The sequence below is a fragment of the Dreissena polymorpha genome, chromosome 6 (genome assembly GCF_020536995.1).
Source record: "Dreissena polymorpha isolate Duluth1 chromosome 6, UMN_Dpol_1.0, whole genome shotgun sequence".
Classification (NCBI taxonomy): Eukaryota; Metazoa; Mollusca; class Bivalvia; order Myida; family Dreissenidae; genus Dreissena; species Dreissena polymorpha.
In genome coordinates this window covers 28,785,145-28,807,213 of record NC_068360.1, presented here as the reverse complement: position 1 = coordinate 28,807,213, position 22,069 = coordinate 28,785,145, and the positions used below count along the sequence as shown (strand labels likewise).

The 22,069-nt window shown below is 33.9% G+C and overlaps 1 protein-coding gene and 2 long non-coding RNA genes across 11 annotated transcripts in view; 1 reads left to right on the top strand and 2 right to left on the bottom strand.

The window, feature by feature from the left end:
• The window catches only part of LOC127833954 (uncharacterized), a 387,168-nt gene that overhangs the window by 269,354 nt on the left and 95,745 nt on the right, over nt 1-22,069 (top strand). The gene's annotated exons all lie outside the window — the stretch shown is intronic.
• Nucleotides 1-22,069, bottom strand: part of LOC127833929 (guanine nucleotide exchange factor DBS-like) — a 97,472-nt gene that overhangs the window by 13,933 nt on the left and 61,470 nt on the right. For all 9 annotated transcript variants that reach the window (XR_008027687.1, XR_008027686.1, XR_008027684.1 and 6 more), the window contains exons 10-17: nt 8,211-8,402; nt 7,211-7,402; nt 5,142-5,405; nt 3,816-4,087; nt 3,414-3,480; nt 2,206-2,321; nt 1,565-1,634; nt 260-448 (exon numbers count right to left, since the gene is read on the bottom strand). Coding sequence is in view for 1 of the 9 variants with exons in the window: in XM_052359446.1 (XP_052215406.1) it covers nt 260-448; nt 1,565-1,634; nt 2,206-2,321; nt 3,414-3,480; nt 3,816-4,087; nt 5,142-5,405; nt 7,211-7,402; nt 8,211-8,402 (1,362 nt within the window). In the remaining 8 variants the exon portion in view is untranslated. The remainder of the gene's footprint in view (nt 1-259; nt 449-1,564; nt 1,635-2,205; nt 2,322-3,413; nt 3,481-3,815; nt 4,088-5,141; nt 5,406-7,210; nt 7,403-8,210; nt 8,403-22,069) is intronic.
• Nucleotides 19,338-20,875, bottom strand: LOC127833956 (uncharacterized). The gene is made up of 3 exons (XR_008027693.1): nt 20,397-20,875; nt 19,954-20,139; nt 19,338-19,660 (listed from the first exon to the last, which is right to left on the bottom strand). It is a non-coding gene; the product is annotated as an uncharacterized LOC127833956 (long non-coding RNA).

The window sequence follows — 22,069 nt, the reverse complement described above, 5'->3', positions numbered from 1 at the left end:
TTTTGACCTTGAGTGCAACCCCCCCCCCAAAAAAAACCAGCAACTTTTGACATACCACTACTTGGAAAACCTTAAGGATGCATAACATTAGGTTTACGTCATGGGGTGTTTTCCAACAAATTTCACCATAAAGATAGGATTAAAAAGGTTAACTGGTACTTTCCCATTCTGCCAATATACCTAAACCAATTGTCGTACCTTTAATTGTAACTCGTATTTGATGATACGCTGCACAATATACCTAAACCATTTGTAATACCTTTAATAGTAACTGGTATTTCGTAATACGCTGCACTGGCTTCAGAAGATATGCCCCTAGTGGCAGTTTGTGGTCCAGCTTCCTCTGACACTCCTTGAAGAAAGGGTTGTTGTCCCCTATCTGTGTACGCAGCTCCTCTGAACGGGGTTTGTTCTGGCAGTATATGCTGTACATCTGGAACATGTCCTTCTGGAAAAGTGACACAAACATATTGGTGAAACTGATAAATTCTCCCTCATGATCTGGGTCTCATTCTGGTAAAACAGGGCTTATTTCACACAGGTTTATCACAGACAACAATATCCGCCTAGACTGGATTTCACAAAAAAGAGACCTCTGTTCAATGAACAAAAACCCATAAAAGCAGAAAATGTTGTCCCTGATTAGCTTGTGGGGACTGCATAGGCTAATCTGGGATAATACTTCACACACATGCATGAATCCCATTTTGTGTGTGCAGGGTTTGACAGTATCTGCTGTACATTTGGATCATATCCTTCTGGAAAAATTGAACAAGAATATCAATGGTATTGGTTTTCCTTTTCAAATTTTGCAGATGAAATTAGGCCGCCATTTCTAATCTCAAAAGTATATATTTTTTCAAAATGACTGCCTAAAATTTCCAATTAGAAGTTTCATAAAAATAATTCAGACTGATGCATACTTAATTCCATCAACATTATAATTCTGACGAATGGACCAAGCAGCAACTACATGCTCCTCCCCCTCTCCAGGAGCGTTATAAAAAATGTAATGGAGCAAACGCTTAAGTATTGATTGCAAAGACATATCCCAAGTTTAACGTAATTGATTTGTTTTATTTATTATAACACTGTAAATTCACTCAATTTTAATATTTCATTCTTAATGGCCTTTTTAAAATTATGAAAAACATAATAACTTCATCTTTGTGCCATTATTATAAAACCTATTTGTTCTTTCAATAGCAGAATTCCATTTACCGGTTGCTGCATAATTCTAAATATCTCATCATAATGACAGGAAATATAGACGTACCCTGATTTGACTATAATTTTTTATAAATGCCAAACTAGGGCTTAAAATATTAACATGGTTCCCTGAAATAATCTATATTATTTTACATTACTACTAAGTGAGTTCATTTTCTCTTCCTGCCACAATTCCATTAAATGTTGGTTATTATGTTAATAGTTGTATGTAGGTACATGTTAGTGAGAATTGAAGGTTTTTACTGATATTGTGGATTCCCATGAATTTATAAACTGACATTTTACAAGAAATGTGACATAAAATTGAAAGAACACAATAAAAATGATTACATACTCTGTTCACGAAACATTTTCCCAGCTTTGTTGGACAATCGGCACAACTTTGAAGATCTTTCAGAAACTCACTGAAATGATAAAATAATACAAAACATAAGCCACATTCAATTTTTTTGCCCAACTCAAGCCATCAAATTTGAGCTTCAAGTAAGCTGAGTAGACAGAATATCAGTCAGCTCACGAACAATCTCACATTTCAGCTCAATCAATATGCAGCACATTCTCCCTTAAAACCCAAGGATAAGTGAAACTTTCTTTTCTTTTCCTTCAGCTCAAAAATCCAAAAAGCTTATGTGAACACTTAACATAAAATGATGGTAAAACTGAGCTCAAAAATTGAGACAAAGCTCAGTTGAGTCTTTAGGTCCATACTGGGCCTCTGAGTTCAGGACATGTGCACGCTAAGAATGCATGGCAAAATTACAACTTGACTATCTCTTCTTCACTTTAATACGTATTTTGGAGTGTTTGTAGCCCCTTAGAAAGTTTCATTTAATTAAATACCTTTCTTACTTAGTTCAAGTTTAAAAGGGTTCATTTTCAACACATAGTTACTGATGAGCAGCATACAGCATGGTTTTACGCTATTGCACATGGCCATTTTGACTTTGCTTCTAAGTGGGAAAGGACTATACATACTCATGATGGAACTTGTAGATCTGTTCTAGATTTCCAAACAGCACATCCTTGTTGTTGACCAGCTCATCAGGTATCAAGTGTTGCATAGTGCGATTGTCCATCTCACAGTAATAGCCCTGCAATGGAGTTCACATATAAGGGAGATGTTGATATTTGAGTTGTGTTCTGGGAAAGCTGGGTTTAATGCATCTGTGTAAAGTTCATCCCAAATTAGCCTTCGCAATTCCTACAGGCTAATCAGGGACGACACTTTCCACCCAGACTGGATTTATGTTTAGAAGAGAGTTTCTTTAAACACAAAAATGCGTAAAAGGGAAAGTGTGTCCCTGATTAGCCTGGTATGACACTTTACCCACATGCATTAAGCTCAGTTTTTCCAAAACAAAGCTAATTTTTGCTGTTCCAAAATAAACTATTCTGGGTTTGATTACATGGTGGTAAGAAGTGGTAGATTGTAGGATTATTCCAAGAACTTGTCACAGAAATGACAAATACCTATGGACTATGGGCTTCGTTAGATTTTCATTTCTTTATTCCACTTGTAATGATAGAAATAAATATTCTCACTAATTGCTAAGTCACTCATGAAAATATTAATTCATCTCATTACTAGTGAATTGAAATTTAAAATCGACGGAAACCATTATATTAATATTCTCTACATGAGCCCATTTCTTAGAAAACCGGGTTAATGGCTGTATGTAAAGTGTCATCCGAGATAAGCCTGTGCAGTTAGCACAGGTTAATTTTTTCAGCCCAGACTTGATAAAAAAGAGATTTCCTTGAAATTAAAAGTTCCATACCAGAGCATAGTGTCATACCTTATTAGTCCAAATAGGCTAATCTGGGGCGATACTTTGCATACATTTAGGCCAGTTTTTATCAGAACACAGCTCATATTATAAGCAATTAAATACTATTGAGCTTAGTGTTTAGGTATGACCTTTATTTCATTAATAAACATTTTTACCACAACAACACGAATGACATCATTGCTAGTAATTATAACATCACATCCAAAATAGTGTAAAAATGAGGATTTTCATTTAAATCATTTTATAACTTAATAACTTCACTTGTGACTACTGGAAAACATATATAGTGCATTTATCGATAGGTTTGGGCTACATTGCAATACAGTAAAACTTCCCAGTAAAAGTAAATTCCAATGTTCTTAGGATAAAAGACTATATTATCATCAAACTTACGCGTAGTATATCATGAAGCTGTTGAACGTATGTCTTTTCAGTGTCGATAAGTTCCTTCATAACATGCCTGAAAAACATGATATAAACTAGAGATTGCCGACAAAACATGTCAGTTTTTAAGCCTTCAAAAGCATGAATTCCTGGCCATGGTATTGACCAAACTATTATCAGAAGACAATGAAAATTCAAGCTCATATGTATATGGAAAATCTTCAAGTTTACAAACTGTTAACTTTTTCAATTAAGAAACAATCTGAAATACACTTAACCTTATTTTCAATTCATTAAAAAACTAACCACATCACCCTTATTTTGTCTTATCATGTTTAAAAAGCCTCATGTCTTATTTTAAATACCTATGCCGTGTTTTTATTTACTAAAATATCTCATAGTCCTGCTTACTGTCTTTTCTCATGCAAGCTTTCCAGCATCTGTTCAGAAATACCGCTAGATCCCGAGGTAGTCGAAACAGAGGCCACGGAACTACGGGTCCTTTCTGCGGGAATCTGGTGTGCAGGGCCTTCTGATGATTGCATGAGTGTGCGTGCAACATCAGTGCTGTCTGTGGTGGACAGGCTGCTACTGGTACTGGTTGACCCCTGGTTTGACCTTGACCTTCCACCATGACCCTGACCTTTATGGTGTGGCTGGGGTAGAGCAGCATCTGTGCGTATCTGAGAGCAGGACAATTAGATTGATTAGTAAATTGTGTGTGAAAATTGTCTTCAGGGAAAAAATTAACATTGAATTACTATTTATCCCATGTTTCAATAATTTGACAATCATTATTTGGCACTTTGGTTCACAAGGTATGATTTGGCAAGATAAAGTTTTAGGTGATATAAAATAAATCACTGGACAGAAATTAAGGAACATAAGGAAATGAGTGCTTTAATGTATTGAATAAAAAAAGAATATCCCAGACTGTCAGTGAAATCAGCAGTTAGGCCAAGCAAACTCAAATCCTGTATGGATGACCTGACAACAAGAATTTTTTATTAGACTGTCTATATATCACAGAGAATCTGAGGACGCCCTTTTGAAACTTTGCTAGTGCATGGCCCCATTGCGGTGTAATTTGGGGATTAAAACACCAATTCCCTGTTCACCAAACTTATAATTTTTAAACAGATCATGTTACTATTTGTAAAGCTATCTTGTTATTGAAGAGGAGGATATCAATTAAGAGAAATCAAACACCTGACTCAAACACAAAACACTTACACTTAGTATAAACTTATTGTCACCTACCGGCGAAACCGGAGGCGACTTATGGTTTGCACTCCGTCTGTCAGTCTGTCTGTCAGTCAGTCCATCACACTTTTCTGGATCCTGCGATAACTTTAAAAGTTCTTCATATTTTTTCATGAAACTTGAAATATGGATAGATGGCAATATGGAGATTATGCACGTCATTTCATTTTGTTCCTTCATCAAAACTTTGGTTGCTACGGCAACAAATAAAAAATATATATTTTTTTACTGACAATGGTGGAGTTTCACCAGTAGGGGACCATATTGCTTGGCAATCTCTTATTTATTTTAGCTTGATTGCATTGACAGCCTATTGCTTATTGAAACGCTCTAGAGTCTGTTTCCTGGGTATAACCAGTACTTGGGGTCTTTTGTGGAGACCAAATAAAACTCCCACAATGGGGATCAAAACCATGACCTCCCATTGCTAGGCGGACACCATGTCCATTACACAGCGGTGACCATCAAACTTACCCTTGCTGATTTCTCAACCTGCGGTGCCGCAGTCTGAGGCTGCTGGCCCTGTTTCCCAGCTCTCCGCTGGTGCCCAGCACTCTTGCCTTTGAGATTGTACTCTGGAACGGTTGTCTGCCCACGGGACGATGCGGTCACTAGGTCGGGTTGGACCGGGTGTTGGACGGGACGGGAAGTGGCGGTCTGGGAGAGAAGCTCCTCCCTTCTCTTCGCGCACATCATCTGCACGTCTTCTACTTTTTTGAGGACCTTTTGAACAGCTGTCTGTAATTAAAAGATTAAGGATCAGGTATTCTGATATTGCTTACTTGTGATATCTGCAGCCAACATTCACCCCTTGGTCACTGTGATACAAGTTGTATGTTTACACAACAATCATCATCATCATCCTAATATTTATCCATATCATCATCATCATCATTACTATCATCATCATCATCATCATCATCATCATCATCATCATCATCATCATCATCATCATCATCATCATCATCATCATCATCATCATCAGTATCATAATTAACAGCAACAACATCATCATTATAATCATAATAATCATCAACTTCAATGACAATGTCATAATTGCATTACAATATTCATAATAACAAACTAGACAAAATAGAACTGCCCCAATCAACAAATAGTAATAATTCACTTATGAAATCGTGCAAGAGCTCACATACTCATGTCTTGAATCTTAAGAGTTCTGACACAACTAAGATGTAAGTAGTGGTTTGTAATTAATCTGTTTGTTTCTTGCCTTAAGACAACGCTGTACCTAACATTAGGTACGTTAATAATTTGTAATTTATTACATCATTGTAAAAACACAAACCACAAATGCCCTCGAGGAGCAAAGAACTTCTAAACAAATGTTCTGACTTTATTTCAATGACCTTGTTTTTCTTGACAAGAATATTTACATTGGATTAAAGTTGAATGACTTCAGTATGTATCTTGTAAGCATTTTGAGTCTGGAGTTGAGAAAACATATTGCACATTAAATTTTGATATATTAAAAACAAAACGTGATTACATGAGCATAATCACAAGGTTTCTAAGTACAGCAGAACTATACCAATTTAATACACAGTATGCTTAAAAATGTTGTGTAGTTTCCTTTGCAACATCATCACTCACATTTTGTGCACTCTAGTGCAAAATATAAGTTAATTCAATTCAAAATAATGAGAATCAGTGAAATTATTAAGATTGAATGCAGGTATTTACAGGTTATTTAATTTAAAAATGAAGATTTGTGAAGATTTAAGAAAGCCAATTTATAATTTTCTTTATTTGAAAAATAAGGACCAGCGGTGAGCTAATGAGAGAACTTGTGAAAAAAGTAGAAGTATGTTTTAGAATGTTACAATAAATTCCAAGTTAAAAAAGGGCCATAACTTTTGTAATTTTTATTACCGAATGTTACCAATCACACCTGCACAAATCAAAATCTCAGCTAAGTTTGAATGTTGAACGTTAAAAACTGTAAGAGAATTTTGAATTTTTAAATGCTGGATGATACAAAATGCACATGCAAAACTACATTCGCAAAATCATATGAGTTTATATACTGCAGATTGAAAACTGTAGCAGAACTTCTTCTGATATTTTCTGACATATAAATGTCCAAGTTGTCACAATACAATTTAAGTAAAAAAATGGGAACATCTTTTGTAATTTGTAATACTGGTTGATACACATCACACATGCCACAGTTTCATTAAAGTTTGAATGTTAAACATGAACAACTGTTGGAGAACTTCTTCTGGAATGTTTGTTTCCATGGAGGGACAGACAGACAGATAGATAGAAGCCCTTGGTGAATCAAGAGAATAAAATCCAATAAAGTTGTCCCTGTGGAGTATCGGATATGGTGTCCGCATAGAGACCAGGAGGTCACGTGTTTGATCCCCACAGTGGGAGCGTTCTTGAGATCTTCCTAAAAGATACCAAGTACTGGTTCTACCAAGGAAACAGACTCTAGAGCTTTTCAACAAGCCTTTAGCTTTTGATGCAATTGAGCTAAAATAAATAGACTTATATAAAAATCAAATGCAAAAAATTACCCTCGTCTCTGAAGTCATCACAGTGTCGAACAACTGTCTGAACTCTTTTGGGTTGTTGAGCTGAAGCTGCTTAGCAGAGAAAACAAATGCATCAATGTCCTTGACCGCCCTAGTGACCTCCTCGTTACCCTGGCAACTCTGCAGCTTGAGATTGGTCAACATGTCAACACCATCCATGCACCATTTGTTGGCCTGCAGAATGAATGGATAAACAATAATGAACAAAAATTTGTCTAAGGGTGTCCATGCACAATTTGTTGGCCTGCAGAATGAATGGATAAACAATAATGAATGAAAATCTGCTATGGGTAGCATAAACCTTTACCGCTCCGAGAAGCATTTTGACACATTTTTAGTCCTTTAGCAAATCAAATTAAACACAACACCTTTCTTACTAGATTCAAGTTTTAAAGGCTTCATTTTAAACCCTAATGTACTGATGAGCACCAAACAGCATTAACCCCAAACAGACCGCGAGTAACTCACAGGCTGTTCTGGTTTTATACTGATAGCATATAGCCATTTTCATAATAAAGAAACCAATTCACTCCAGCAGTCAGGTTCTTTTTCGATTAGGTAAGACACACAGATCTTATGAATGGATAGACAGTGTGGACAGAGATCTAAGGTTCTATCTTTATTTTGGCATTCCTGAAAGTGTGTGCCTCGGAGGGGGGGGGGGGGGTCAAACTATTTATATACATATCAATGGTGACAAAAACTGGACAAAACGACATCATCAATTTGTGTTTATATATTAATGATGTCAACCAGGATGCTTTATTAAAGTACTAATCCTCTTGGGGATAAATTTACAAAATAGACAAACATTAGTCAAACACAAATCCTTCCAGAACATGTTTAGACAGAATGCATGATTTCTACACTAGAATATATGACTGTTATGTGAAATAAAGGTCTTTAAAAAAAAAAGTAACTGCCCCCTTAAAATATTTAATACTTGATACTCAGATGTATTGTAAATGAATATTGTATGAACCTTCTCGATTCTTTCTTGAAGCTCTTGAGATTTGTTGAGAATCTCGCGTCGTTGTCGTAGCAACTGTCGATACTGTTCGCACATACGCTGCAGTTCGATGCATTTCGGGCGAATGCTGTCTACTGCATAGTGGTCGTCCATTATGTACTGTTCCCCGTCCCCTCTCATTTTTTCGCCTCTCTCAATATCTTGCTGCAACCAAAAAGTTTACAAATAGTAATTTCCAGACAAGATAAATTATCAATTTTTAAGCTGTTGTCTGTATTATTTTCATACATTATATATATATATATATATATATATTAATTTATTAATATTAAAATAATTTTATATATAAATTTTATATTAGTGCCTTTCATTCTACTTTGCTGTAATGGAAGATATTTTTGTTTCATACAGGTGTACCTATTTTAAACAGTTTTGCTATGTTTTCATACAAAGCATCTTTCTCAATTAGAGGATTTTTATTTTGTATCATACAGGTTTACCCATTTTAAACAGTTTTTTGCTATGGTCAGGTACAAAGTTAACCACTGACTTCTAAGCTTTCCTTATGACTTTTGGTACATGGAATTTTGGCTTTTTGAGTCCCACTAGTTGTTTTCTATACCACAATATATTATTTGAGCCTTGATCTGTGAAAACTAGGCTTAATGCATGTGCCAGTGACATTAGCATTGTACAGTCTGCGGAGGCATATCAGGGACACTTATCGCTTTAATGGAATTTTTGTTTAAAGGAAGTCTCTTCTAAATGAAAAGCAAGTCTAGGTGGAAAGTGTCTTCCCTGATAAGCCTGTGCAGACTGCACAGGCTAATCTGGTACTACACTTTCTGCTTGTGCAATAAGCAGTTTTCCCATAACAAGGAGTGTGTGAATTTAAAAACAAAAAGGACTGATAAATAGCAGAGTATAAATATAATGTGTCATTTAATAAGGAAAAGAGGCAAGACTAAAAAAAAAAAATTGAAAATAAATAAATATCTTTACATTAACCATATTTAAAATACCAGTTTCTTATACTATATTAGTACTAATACTACTAATTGCACCTACAGATTATCACGCTTTTCAATCCTATAAGGCTATACCAAAACCTGATGTTCATATGTGGCTGCCCAAAAAAGAACACCAAGTTACCAAACTAATGTGACTACATTTGTTTGTATTATTAAATGAATTGTGTCCATATATTTCAGGGTAAATGCACTCATTTATTATGTGTTTAGTTAACAAACTTTGCCTGTGCCCCAAGAAATACACTAGTTACCACAAGTGGTACACCTGAAGTTAAACCTCTGATGTAATTACTCCAACTTGATTTACTGGGCTATACAATTGGAAGTTAGCTACAATTAAAAAGGGAAGCAGCAATTTAATGCTCAATGATGATTATGTAATTGATATGATTTGTAATGCAAAATGATAATTGTCTCATTATAAAATGATACACAAATAATGTAAGTATTGTAATTACAATATCAACAAAGTATTTTTCCTTTTACAAATTAAAAGCTGCCTAAAATGAATCCCTAGTTCAAACACATACTTTTTTTTCTTCAATATTTTGACATTGATTTGATAAGAGTGATCGTGTTATAAACATAATAGAGACACTGCATTTTAAGGAACAAAAGACAGACATAAACATTCAATTGTCAAGTTTATATTATTTGATAAGATGGATTCACAAAGGATTAATGCAATTTGTATTTACTGTTATGATTAAGAATTGAGACAATACTATCATTAGTAAATCAATGACAAATATGCAACAATGTTTCAGAATTCTAAGTCACAAGTTTGAAACAGTCACCAATGATGGATCAGCAAAACAGATATCAGGCAATTAAATCTGCCCTACAAATTAGTTATAATTTCTCCATAATGCTAACAGGCAAGAAACAAACCCAAAGGTCTGCTAACTTGCCAATAACTCAATAGGCTTTTTGATAACTTAAGATATAAGATAATTGAATTAATAGGGAGATATGTCCATGGGTCTCCGAGATTACTAATTGCAGTATGAGTAAGTCGTTAGCAATCATTATACTTAAAATTTGTATGAAACACATCTGGCACTTGTAACATGTGTATTGTTTTCAATAGAGATGTCAAAGGTTTTAAGATAAATTAAAATTTAGAAATGGATACAAACTTATGAAATTTGTGTTTTTTTATTGCAGATTAAAGCAATCCAAAAAACATGGTTATTGATTTCTATAACCTGAATTTCATACCTACATAGCTATGCCAATTTAATCCATAAGTCAAATATTATTCAAGAGAAGTGCTATTAGTTTTTTTACTCTAGAAGCAAGTGCCATTTTTATGAGACACTTGATTTCATGTAATACCAATACAATCTTTAAACTTCAAAGTCAACAATTTCCCTTAAACCTTAAGCCTTGTGTCAAGGTATCCGGCCTCACTAAAATGTTATTAACACTTTACCACTTAGATACTATTTTGACGCATTTGTAGTCGGCATTAAAAAGTTACATTTAATTAAATACCTTTCTTACTAAATTCAAGTTTTAAAGGCTTCACTTCCAACCCTTAGATACTGTCGAGCAGCAAACAGCATAAAACCTGAACAGACTGAGAGTTACTCGCAGGCTGGTCTGGTTTTATGCTGTTTTCACTTAGCCTGATTTTCACTTTGCTTCTGAGTGGGAAAGGGTTAAATGTTTGTTAATTGAAAATGTCATTAAATAAATTTACTAACAAAAAATATGTATTACCTCATTATGTTGTAAATAGACCAATTGTGGATCTCTGAAAATGTGATTCAATAATAATTCTTATATTTAATTTTGCTCACAATAAATTTCTAAATATTCTCTGAAGGCATTGCTCTTTCTATTTGTTAACAAACAAATGTGTACAGCTAACGAGCTGAGCTAACAAAACACCATGAAATGACATTTAAATAATCAAATATCATTTATCCTATTTCTATTGATAATAATCAATACACAAACACATATTTTTCTAACATTTTCCTTCGGTAGAAAGGTTTTTTTATTGATTGAATAAATGCATACATTGTTTAATTGAATCAGCTTTGGCAATTTTTTCATTAATTGCCATTTAGCAAAACAGAGAAATAGTCTCTTTAAAAGTGTGCTATATAATTATGGTGATTTTGTTTCAGGTTTATTTCAAATTTATCATTAGAAAAGAAGAGACAATTATAAAAATTGCAAAATATAATGTTATCAATAAAATACAAATGTTTTTCACTTTTCAATCATTGATTTTACACATTATCTGAAAGTTTATAGTTCAACAGCTCAAAAACTCAAAGAATCAGTGGGTTATATTTATTATGTTTGAACAAGTGATATGCTGTACTATGAACTGTTCATTTCACTTCTTTCAAGAGCAATTTGTCACAAACTTGAGCCATTAAGATATCAGTCCTCCTGTCCAGTTGCGGGGAAGGAATGCTATAAATAACACATCAGTGAGTCCTTGTAAATTCCTGACCAGAAAACCTTGGGAGCCAAAATCATAAATATATCAACAATAAAAGAAATGGTCTCTTGTAAGAGATAAATGTGTGATATAGAGTATTAACACTAGGTATTTAGAGATATAGAATCCAATTTCAGCTCAAGGAACGTGTGAGCCCCTCTCTACAATGGTATGAATGGAATGGTACTAAAAGCTGATTGTACTAATTGTACTCAAATTGTAGGGAATTTCGGTCATTGGCGTCATTTCATAGAAAGTGTTGTATAACATGAACATATGAAACAGTGTCTCTAAAAACAATAAAACCTTCTTTTTAACAGAAAATTAAAAATAAAAGCATAAACTCTGGACAGCACAGGCTAATCTGGGAGGACACTTTACGCACATGCATTAAGCCCTGTTTTCACAGAGTTAGGCCCTTATTTATTAGGTTTAGTTTAAACCTGTTTATTTTAGCTCGATTGCATCAAAAGCCTCAGGCTTATATAAACGCTCTCGAGTCCACTTCCTTGGCCTAGAACCAGTACTTGGTGTCTTTAATGAAGATCTAGAGAACGCTCCCTGAGTGGGGGTCAAACTTGTGACATCCAGATTACTAGGCGGACACCTTATCCATAACGCCACTGCAAACTTAAATTATTTTATATATAATCTTATTCATTAGATTTGTCTGGTACCTTACCACAATAGACGTCATACAACTGGAAAGGGAAGGACATACTGTCTGATATTTACTTAAATCAGATGTGTTTCAAATGGTAGTCAAATTAGTGATAAATCTTGTAGATCTTTGTGGTGTTTTTGTATGGTTAAATCCCACGCTGTGGCAGCTTTTGTAGGCTTTAATTGCAGCAGTGTAAATGTTTACTTAACTGCAAGGATGAATCACAAGTAAGGATGTGTACCTACATAATCAGCACATACAAATGTGGTCAAAACATAATGAGGAGTGTGCATTAGTGCAAAAAAAACCCGCATACATTTTATTTTTGCAATTATTTATGAGCAATTTAATAAATCAAGCAAAGAATTTCTTTATACTGCTGTTTAACCCTTTCCCACTTAGATACATATTTTGAAGTGTTTGTAGTCTCTTAGAAAGTTATATTTAACTGAAGATCTTCTCTTACTTGATTCAAGTTTTCAAAGTTTCATTTGCCATCCCTTAGATACTGATGAGCAGCAAACTTCATAAAACCTGAACAGACTGTGAGTTACTCGCAGGCTGTTCTGGTTTTATGCTGTTTGCACATAATAAATTTCACTTTGCCTCTGAGTGGGAAAGGGTTAAATAGTTTATCAAGTTATAAACTTTAGTCTGAAACTCAAAATGTACTGTATATAAGGCCTAAAAAGTCATTTGTTTTTACTAACATTGCAAAACAAATTAGTGTTGGTATGTCTGATAAACTTTATGTTTTTGATTACCTTTGATGATAATTTCAAACTTAAAGAAGAATATGCACAGAAATGCACACATCTTCCCAATCTCTATTTTATTTTGTTCCTCGTTTTTGTTATTTTTAAAGATAATTTTGCCGATTAAAGCATAAAGTGTAGCAAAGATTATTGCAAACTTAATATTAAATTAGGTAAAATAAACAAGTTTAGAAAAAAATATTAATTTAAACCCAACATAGAATACAAACAAGAGATGTGTTTGTCAGAAATACAATGCCCCCTACTGCACCGCTTTGATACATGTTTTTTTACCTTTGACCTTGAAGAATGACCTTGACCTTTCACCACTCAAAATGTGCAGCTCCATGAGATACACATGCATGCCAATTATCAAGTGAAGGGACATAGAAGTTATGAGCATTTTTCGAAACCTAAACGTGAAACCTAAACGCAAAGTGTGACGGAAAGACGGACAAACAGACTGATGGACGGTCCAATCACTATATGCTCTTGAACTCCTTCTGGGGCATAAAAAGCACTGAATTAAACAACTTTTTACTCCCAGGATAAAAAACCCTGATACAACAGTTTTGTGATTTATTTGAATACAGACAATTAAGAGCACTCAGTCATTCAGACATTATTGACATCCATAACAGTATGTCATGTTTCAGAAGATAAGAAAACTTGTCTAATAAGATAATGAATCAAAACTACATTTTGTTCCATCATAATACTTTTAAACAATCAATTACAAGAATACACATTTTAAAATCATTATGTACATAATTTAATACTTCAAAACATTTTTTATTAATTTTTTTTTTATTAATTTAACTTACCTTTTTTACGACAAACTTCAACATTTTCCAAATTAAATGAATGTGTCATGTAGCCTTTACTTTCCAAATCACAATCTTTAAGCTTTAATCCCTCAATTGAGCAGAATCGACATAAATATGCAGGGAAATAACATCTGCTTTCACATGTTCTGTTTCCATGGGCTGGTGTATTGATTGGTTAAAAACAAATCCAGAGGGAAGTTTTTTCAATTTATGTAATTTTGCCAAATCTACCAAAATATTCCACAGTGATGTTCACAAAGTATGACATATTTACAAAAGTGTGACATTAGTTATCAGTTTAATATCAGCCTCTATTGAACATCAATCAGCCACAACACCTGTCTCAAAGAAAATAGAACCTTTTGCTATTGCTGCACATTTAGGCTATTATATTTTAATTTCAAAATGACAACTGTGTGTCAACAGTTTATCCTTATACCAATTAAAGGTATCCTCAAAAGCTGTCCTCCGTGACAAAGATAACAAATGTTTGAAGTAAAATACTCTAAGCTTAGACTGTTGTTTGCTTGTCACAAAGATGTATCACAATTAAATATTATATTTAAACTACATTTCTTCAAAAGTCTCCCATGTTACAGCTGATAACACAACTCTTGTTTCATGCCTGATATATTGTTACTAAACTGCCAAAACAATTTGGTGAGGTTATGAAACATTAGACAAAAACTTAAATTTAAAGCAACACTCTCAGTAATTCTTCTCCTCATGTGTGAATTTTAACGTAAAACTGACAAAACTTCAAGTTCAGAAATCAGAGGGAGCACGAGGCAACACCTCCATCATGATGCCATTTGTGAGTTTTTATGAAAACAATTCACAGAATTTTTTCTAACTTACAAACACAACACACTGAGCACAAAAACTATTTTCATACAACTCCTTTGAATCGTTCTTGGCTTTTCACAATAAACTATGTAACTGTGTAACAGTAACACATAAGTTGTGTAGCCAGTTTGTTACTTTTTTTTCACCCAACAAGGTTACTGTTATGGACTGTCATCTCAAAGGTTACATGATCATTCCAATGTTTAATCCAAATTGTATCCAAGTGTGGTCACATGAAATGCTGGTCAATATACAATTATTCATCCCATTATGTCCCAGCAGAGCAACCAGTAATTTTGTACTAATTATCCTCATCAAAACCCTTTAAACAAGGCACACTATTTAATAAAACAACTTACAGCAGCTTAATGCGCTGTAAGCCCTGAACCACAATTTGTCGACCCAATCACTTGACTCCACGGAAACCACAATGATTTAACATCTTTTCGATTCATTGACTTATTACAAATTATCAATGAATCTACACCGGATATTGCCGCAGCGATGGTTGAATGGTTCCTTAACACAGGTGATACGGAAATACTCAATGTTTTGTATAGCGCTAAATGTTTTGTATAGCGTCGAAAAAGGGGAGCAATTTAACTTGTTTATTTTGCACATACAGGTTAACAACTCCAATCTTCTTTTGAAATCCCTGTTAACCGTTGGTAAAGGATAGGCTGGTTTGACACATTTAATTAATAGTAAAGAAATGTTAACAAATTTAATTATTACCTGATGCCTTATATAAATGATAATTAATTATTTTTTGCTATTTCCTCGTAGAAAAAGAAATTTGCAATGTTTTAAACTGTTACCAGTGAATATCGAACTGTTGACCGGTCAACAGTTTTTGCCCGCTGGAATAATGACGTCATTTCGTCGAAAAAATGACGTCATTTTACAGTTAAACAGTCAAAATTATTTATTTTATCGATTACTGTTGTGTGTAAATAAAAATTTAGTTTGCTGTTTTTTCTATGTTGGAAATTTGATCAGGTAATAAAACACTTATTTCATGGATGCTTGTTGAACAGTCAAAACTGTTGTCCCTCGGTATCAGGGCTGACATTTGGAACTGTTGCACTCGGCCTATCGGCCTCGGGCAACAGTACCAAAGTCATCCCTGATACCTTGGGAAACAGTTTTGACTTTTCACCGCGTATCCATGAAATAAGTGTATACTGTTACCCAATGCTTTCATGTCTTCAAAAAAAATTGTCAAAAACAAAATAATGCTCCAAGAAGTAAGTGTGTTAAATATATATAACTTTCAAGATTTATTCATAAACATAACAATTATCTGACTATATCCATATATGATATTATATCTGCCACTATACACATCATTTTATGTTGTTTTTTGTCCAGTTATTTTCAACAGCATTGTTTTGTATAAAAGCTAATGAATTATTAAAGAAAAATATAGAAATTTTATCCTTTCGCATTTAATGCTTTATTACACTTTAGAAATATCAGAGCATCATTTCACAAAAGACAATAAAACAATGGTCCTTGAGCGTAAATCCATACAATTATTGCAAACCCTTTCATGTGGAACGAATAATTGCAAAGTTATTGATAATGTATCCCACATCTGTGGTCTATTTCTTATAACACACTATTATAACATTGTTTCCACAAATATCTCACAATCTCATTAATGGAAAAACACATCATATTGATCAGTGTGCACTTAGAATAAAGTTCTGAAAGAAAGAAAAAATTTAATAATTGTTTTTATGACAATTTAATATCGGCACAAACAATTGTTGCCCTTCTTTCAATATGACAATATTAGGCAACAAAGCTTATTGATAAGGTGTCACAACAACAAGAGGGACAAAGCCCTTCAGGCTGCAGCAAGTGTTCACAAGGTTTCATAACAAACTTCTAAGGAAATCTCCACCATCACCTGAGTGGCAGCCATGTTTTTAAATAAAACGTCATTTCTTTTTAACTAAACTGGTCTGGTATAAATAATACAACACAAGTTTTACTTTTATGTGCAAGTTTTAAGATGAATGGGTGAACAATAAGAGTGTTGGAATAGTTTTACTATAGAAAACTTTCCCACTGCGCGACAAACATGTTTTCAATGGACCTAGAACATTTATCTCTGACTCAGTGGAGAAATTAGGAGACAAGAGGGCCTGAAAGGCCCAAAGTCGCTCACCTGAGATAACAAGATATTATTGGGACAAATCTTCTGACCAAGTTTCACGAAGATTGGAAAATAAATGTGGCCTCTATATAGAGTGTTAACAAGGTTTTACTATAGCCATATAAGGAAAAATGCCCCGTCCCCTGGCAGCCATGTTTTTCAACCAACCGGCATCATTTTTTAACTAATCCAAGATATTATCGGGATGAATCTTCTGATTAATTTTCATGAAGATTGGACAGTAAATGTGGCCTCTAGAGTGTTAACAAGATTTTACTATAGCCATATAAGGAAAAATGCCCCACCCCTTGCCATGGAAGCCATTTTTTTCAAGCAAACAATTATTTTCGAACTCATCCAAGATATCATTGAGACCAATCTTCTGACCACATTTCATGAAGATCGGACAATAAATGTGGCCTCTAGAGTGCTAACAAGGTTTTACTATAACCATATATAGCCATATAAGGAAAAATGCCCCGCCCCTGGTGGCCATGTTTTTAAAGCAACCAAAACCATTTTCGAACTCATCCAAGATTTAAATGCGACAAATCTTCTGACCAAGTTTCATGATGATCGGAAAATAAATGTGTTCTGACCAAGTTTCATGATGATCGGAAAATAAATGTGACCTCTAGAGTGTTAACAAGGTTTTACTATAGCCATATAAGGAAAATAACCCCGCCCCTTAGGTGGCAATGTTTTTCAACCAATCGGCATCATTTTTGAACTCGTCCAAGATATTATTGGGATGAATCTTCTGACAAAGTTTCATGAAGATCGGACTATAAATGTGGCCTCTAGAGTGTTAACAAGATTTTACTATAGCCTTATATAGCCATATAAGAAAAAATGCCCCGCCCCTTGGCGACCATGTTATTCAAGCACACGTAACCATTTTCGAACAAATCCAAGACATCATTAAGACAAATCTTCTGACCATATTTCATCAAGATTGGACAATAAATGTGGCCTCTAAGGTGTTAACAAGGTTTTACTATAGCCATATAAGGAAAAATGCCCCGCCCCCTGGCCGCCATGTTTTTCAACCAACCAGCATCATTTTCGAACTCGTCCAAGATATTATTGGGATTAATCTTCTGACCATGTTTTATTATATATAAGATTGGACAATAAATGTGGCCTCAAGAGTGTTAACAAGATTTTACTATAGCCATATAAGGAAAAATGTCCCGCCCCTTGGCAGCCATGTTTTTCAAGCAAAGGTTACCATTTTTTTATCTCATCAAAGATATCAGTGGGACAAATCTTCTGTGCAAGTTTCATGAAGATCAGACAATAAATGTGGCCTCTAGAGTGTTAACAAGATTTTACTATAGCCATATATAGTCATATAAGGAAAAATGCCCTGCCCCTTGGCAGCCACCCTTCTCAAAAAAGTGTGTGAAATGTACGTTTTACGTACGTTTTGCGTGCGTTAAACGTGGCGGTATTGGCACTGCGTTTTTTGTGCGCTTTTTCTTACCGAGTGAGTTTTTAACAAAAACAAACAAACAAGAAAATGTGCGCTTTTTGTGGATAAATGTGCGCTTTATGTGCGTTAAACGTGTGCTTTTTATAAGTGTGTTCAATGTGCGCTTTTATGTGCGTTAAATGTGCGTTAAACGTGCGCTTTTTATATAAGTGCGTTTTTGACTACCATTTATGTGTGTAAAATGTGCGCTTTTAAGTGCGTTAAATGTGTGCTTTTTGTGAGTTAAATGTGCCTTTTTTTTATTTAAAAAGCGCACATTAAACTCACAAAAAGCGCAGTTATAACCCACATAAAAGCGCACATGTGTGTTAAAGTGCGCTTTTATGTGCGTCCACATAAAAGCGCACATGTGTGTTAAAGTGCGCTTTTATGTGCATTAAATGTGCGTTAAACGTGCGCTTTTTATAAGTGCGTTTTTTACTGCCATTTATGTGTGTAAAATGTGCGCTTTTAAGTGCGTTAAATGTGCGCTTTTTGTGAGTTAAATGTGCGCTTTTTTATTTAAAAAGCGCACATTTAACTCACGAAAAGCGCAGTTATAACCCACATAAAAGCGCACATGTGTGTTAAATGTGCGCTTTTATGTGCGTTAAATGTGCGCTTTTTAAATAAAAAAGCGCACATTTAACTCACAAAAAGCGCACATTTAACGCACGTTAAGCGCAGTTATAACCCACACAAAACGCACAATTTACGCAAATGAATGGCAGCAAAAAACGCACTCACAAAAAGCACACATGTGCGTTAAAGGTGCATCTTTTGCCTTAACAGTTGATTCAAATATATGCTGTTAAAAGTTTTTTTTAATTCAGATATGCAATAAAAACCAATAATTATATAAACATATATATTTGTGTATTTTAATAATTACAAGATAATTTAATTTTATACTTTAATGTACACCAACATTTTTTAACATACATGAGTAATTAAATATCAATGGCAATTTGATGAAATAAATATAAACATAATTTGATTATAAATAAACAAAAAATAATAGCATACTATAATAACATGTACAGTATATACACACGAACAGCTATATACATAAGAAAGATGCATATCAATCAAGGCCTTTCAGCATTTCTTTGAGGCAGCGGAGTGCAGCTCTCATCTTTCTCTCTAAGTCTGCCACTAGCCGGTCAAACTTCTTTGCAACAATTATACTGTCATGGCCTTTGCGCGATGCGTCTCGTGCATGATCTCATTTGATCAGGTCCTGAAAGATATTTTATAATGTAAGTGTTGAATATTGCTGTTATGGTAATCTTGTTGCTATAAAAATTATAAATTTAAATCAAAACTAGTTTGTTTGCTTGTTGTTTTTGGTTGTTTATTTTGCAATTTTAATCCCCTGATCACATGTGACTTAACGCTTTTCATAAATAAATACGTTTGATAGAAAATACTGTTCGAAAATGTACCAAGATACGTGGTCTCATTTTGCTGTGTGGACTGGTCGGAAGTGTGACACCTTAAAAATGCAATAACCAGTACCCTGTATAGTTTTACCTCTAAACAAATCCAGCTTTTCTTGGTCAAGGAGAGGGCGCAGTTTTCCCACTCCTGTTCTCCTCATGTCGGCCAGCTTGTGCAGGGTAAAACCTGGTATTCAAGTCCATACATCAGGTAGTCTCTTTTTTGCTCCCTTTTTTGGCAGGCGATGCGATGATGCACATTCTTTCCATGGGGTTTAACCTATAAATTTAAAAGTTCTCATTTAATATGGGGGAAAAATCTGTTCATTAAGGACCAAAAATAGGTATAAATAACTTTAAGATGACAATAACCATAAAATACAGCCATAATAATTCAAATGGTGTTGTTTTTCTTTAAAATTGCATTACATTTACTCATCCATTTACATTTCCCAGTGACAATACATAAATATGATAATGATCATTATTAATTCAATAAACTAAATAAAAAAGGGATGCAGAATTGAAAATACGAACCTGTTACAACAGACTGTTCTTCAGTATTCCAAAAATACAGGCAGTTGTTGAACTAGACCATATCACTTTATATGTCTTTAACCACCCACTTTTAATCTCCTTTATTGTTGATTTACACATTATAGTAAATACACATTTTTTTCATCACACAATGCTTCATGCTGAAAGTATTTCAAGACATTTTACACTAAAATAATAAGTCTTAATTCTAGCTTAAAGTCAGTTGCTGATGCTGCTTGTTTTCAAAAAATAACTTCCTATCTGTGGTTCTCAAATAGATGGTGCCTGAACAAATCAAAAGAATATCAACACCCCTTAGTTAGGCTTAGATGGAGGACTGATAGGGACTGGCTATTCTCTTATCTGATACCATGCTGTGTCTAAGCCAAAAATTGCATAATTTGAGAAATACTGATAAGGCAGTCATTTCAACACCAAAATATTTATTGAATAATACACAGCACCCTTAACACATTATATTTAATTGTAAATATTTAAATACAACATGCTGAATGGTTTTAGCAAATAATATTAATAGTATAAATATTATTTTAATTGCCTTTTAAAATGTATGTTTATGGTCAATGTGGTAGACATTAATTGTATTAGGGTATAAATATCAGTATAAGAAAGTTCAAATACTTATTTATGTTGAGGAAATATAATTGATACTATCAAGCCCACATAATACTTTTGACACTTTCAATATTTTTAATTAGTTACACACAGTCTGATTTAGGTGGAAATTTTTAGAAATGTTTGAGATTAAAACGTAAGCAATAGGGTATGCATTGAAATTGTATGATAAAGTATGTAAACATTAAACAGGTTAATATGGACAACCAGTAATTATTCAAACTGCCCCTTATATTATTACAGGTTACTGAGATATATGTCTATGTTTAATCATTTGATGTAAATAAATTGTTAGAGCCTGCAACAATTTTGTTTCTTGTTCAATTTCTGTACAACATTTGCTAAACAGTTGTTAAAGACGCACTTTTTAAGAAGTGTGTTAAACATGTGTCTTTTTAGATACATCCTTTTAAAACAGATCATATGATAAAAACGCACTTATGAAATAAAAGACTAACTAATGCTTAAAAAAGACGCACATCAAAATAGAAAAACGCACTTTTGTGAGAAAAAACCCACATCTGTTAACCTTAAAACACATTTCTTAGATAAAAGACGCACTTCCTAAATAAAAGACGCACTTCTTAGATAAAAAACACACATTTTGCTCACATCTACACTCAAAAGCGCACTTACAGATGAAGAAAACACACAAAAAACGCACTTCCTAAATAAAAGACGCACTTCTTAGATAAAAAACACACATTTTGCTCACATCTACACTCAAAAGCGCACTTACAGATGAAGAAAACACACAAAAAACGCACTTTTTCACTAAAATAACGCACTTGAAAAGCAAAAACGCACAAAAAGCGCACTTAAATGCACTTTTGATCACTGAAAACGCACATATTAACAAAAAACACACAATTAACGCACTTTTAAGTGCGCTAAATGTGTGTTTTGGTAAAAATTGCGTTTTTATTTGACAAGGGTATGTTTTTCAAGCAAACGTAACCATTTTCGAACTCATTCAAGATATCATTGAAACCAATCTTCTGACCAAATTTCATGAAGATTGGAAAAAAAATGTGGCC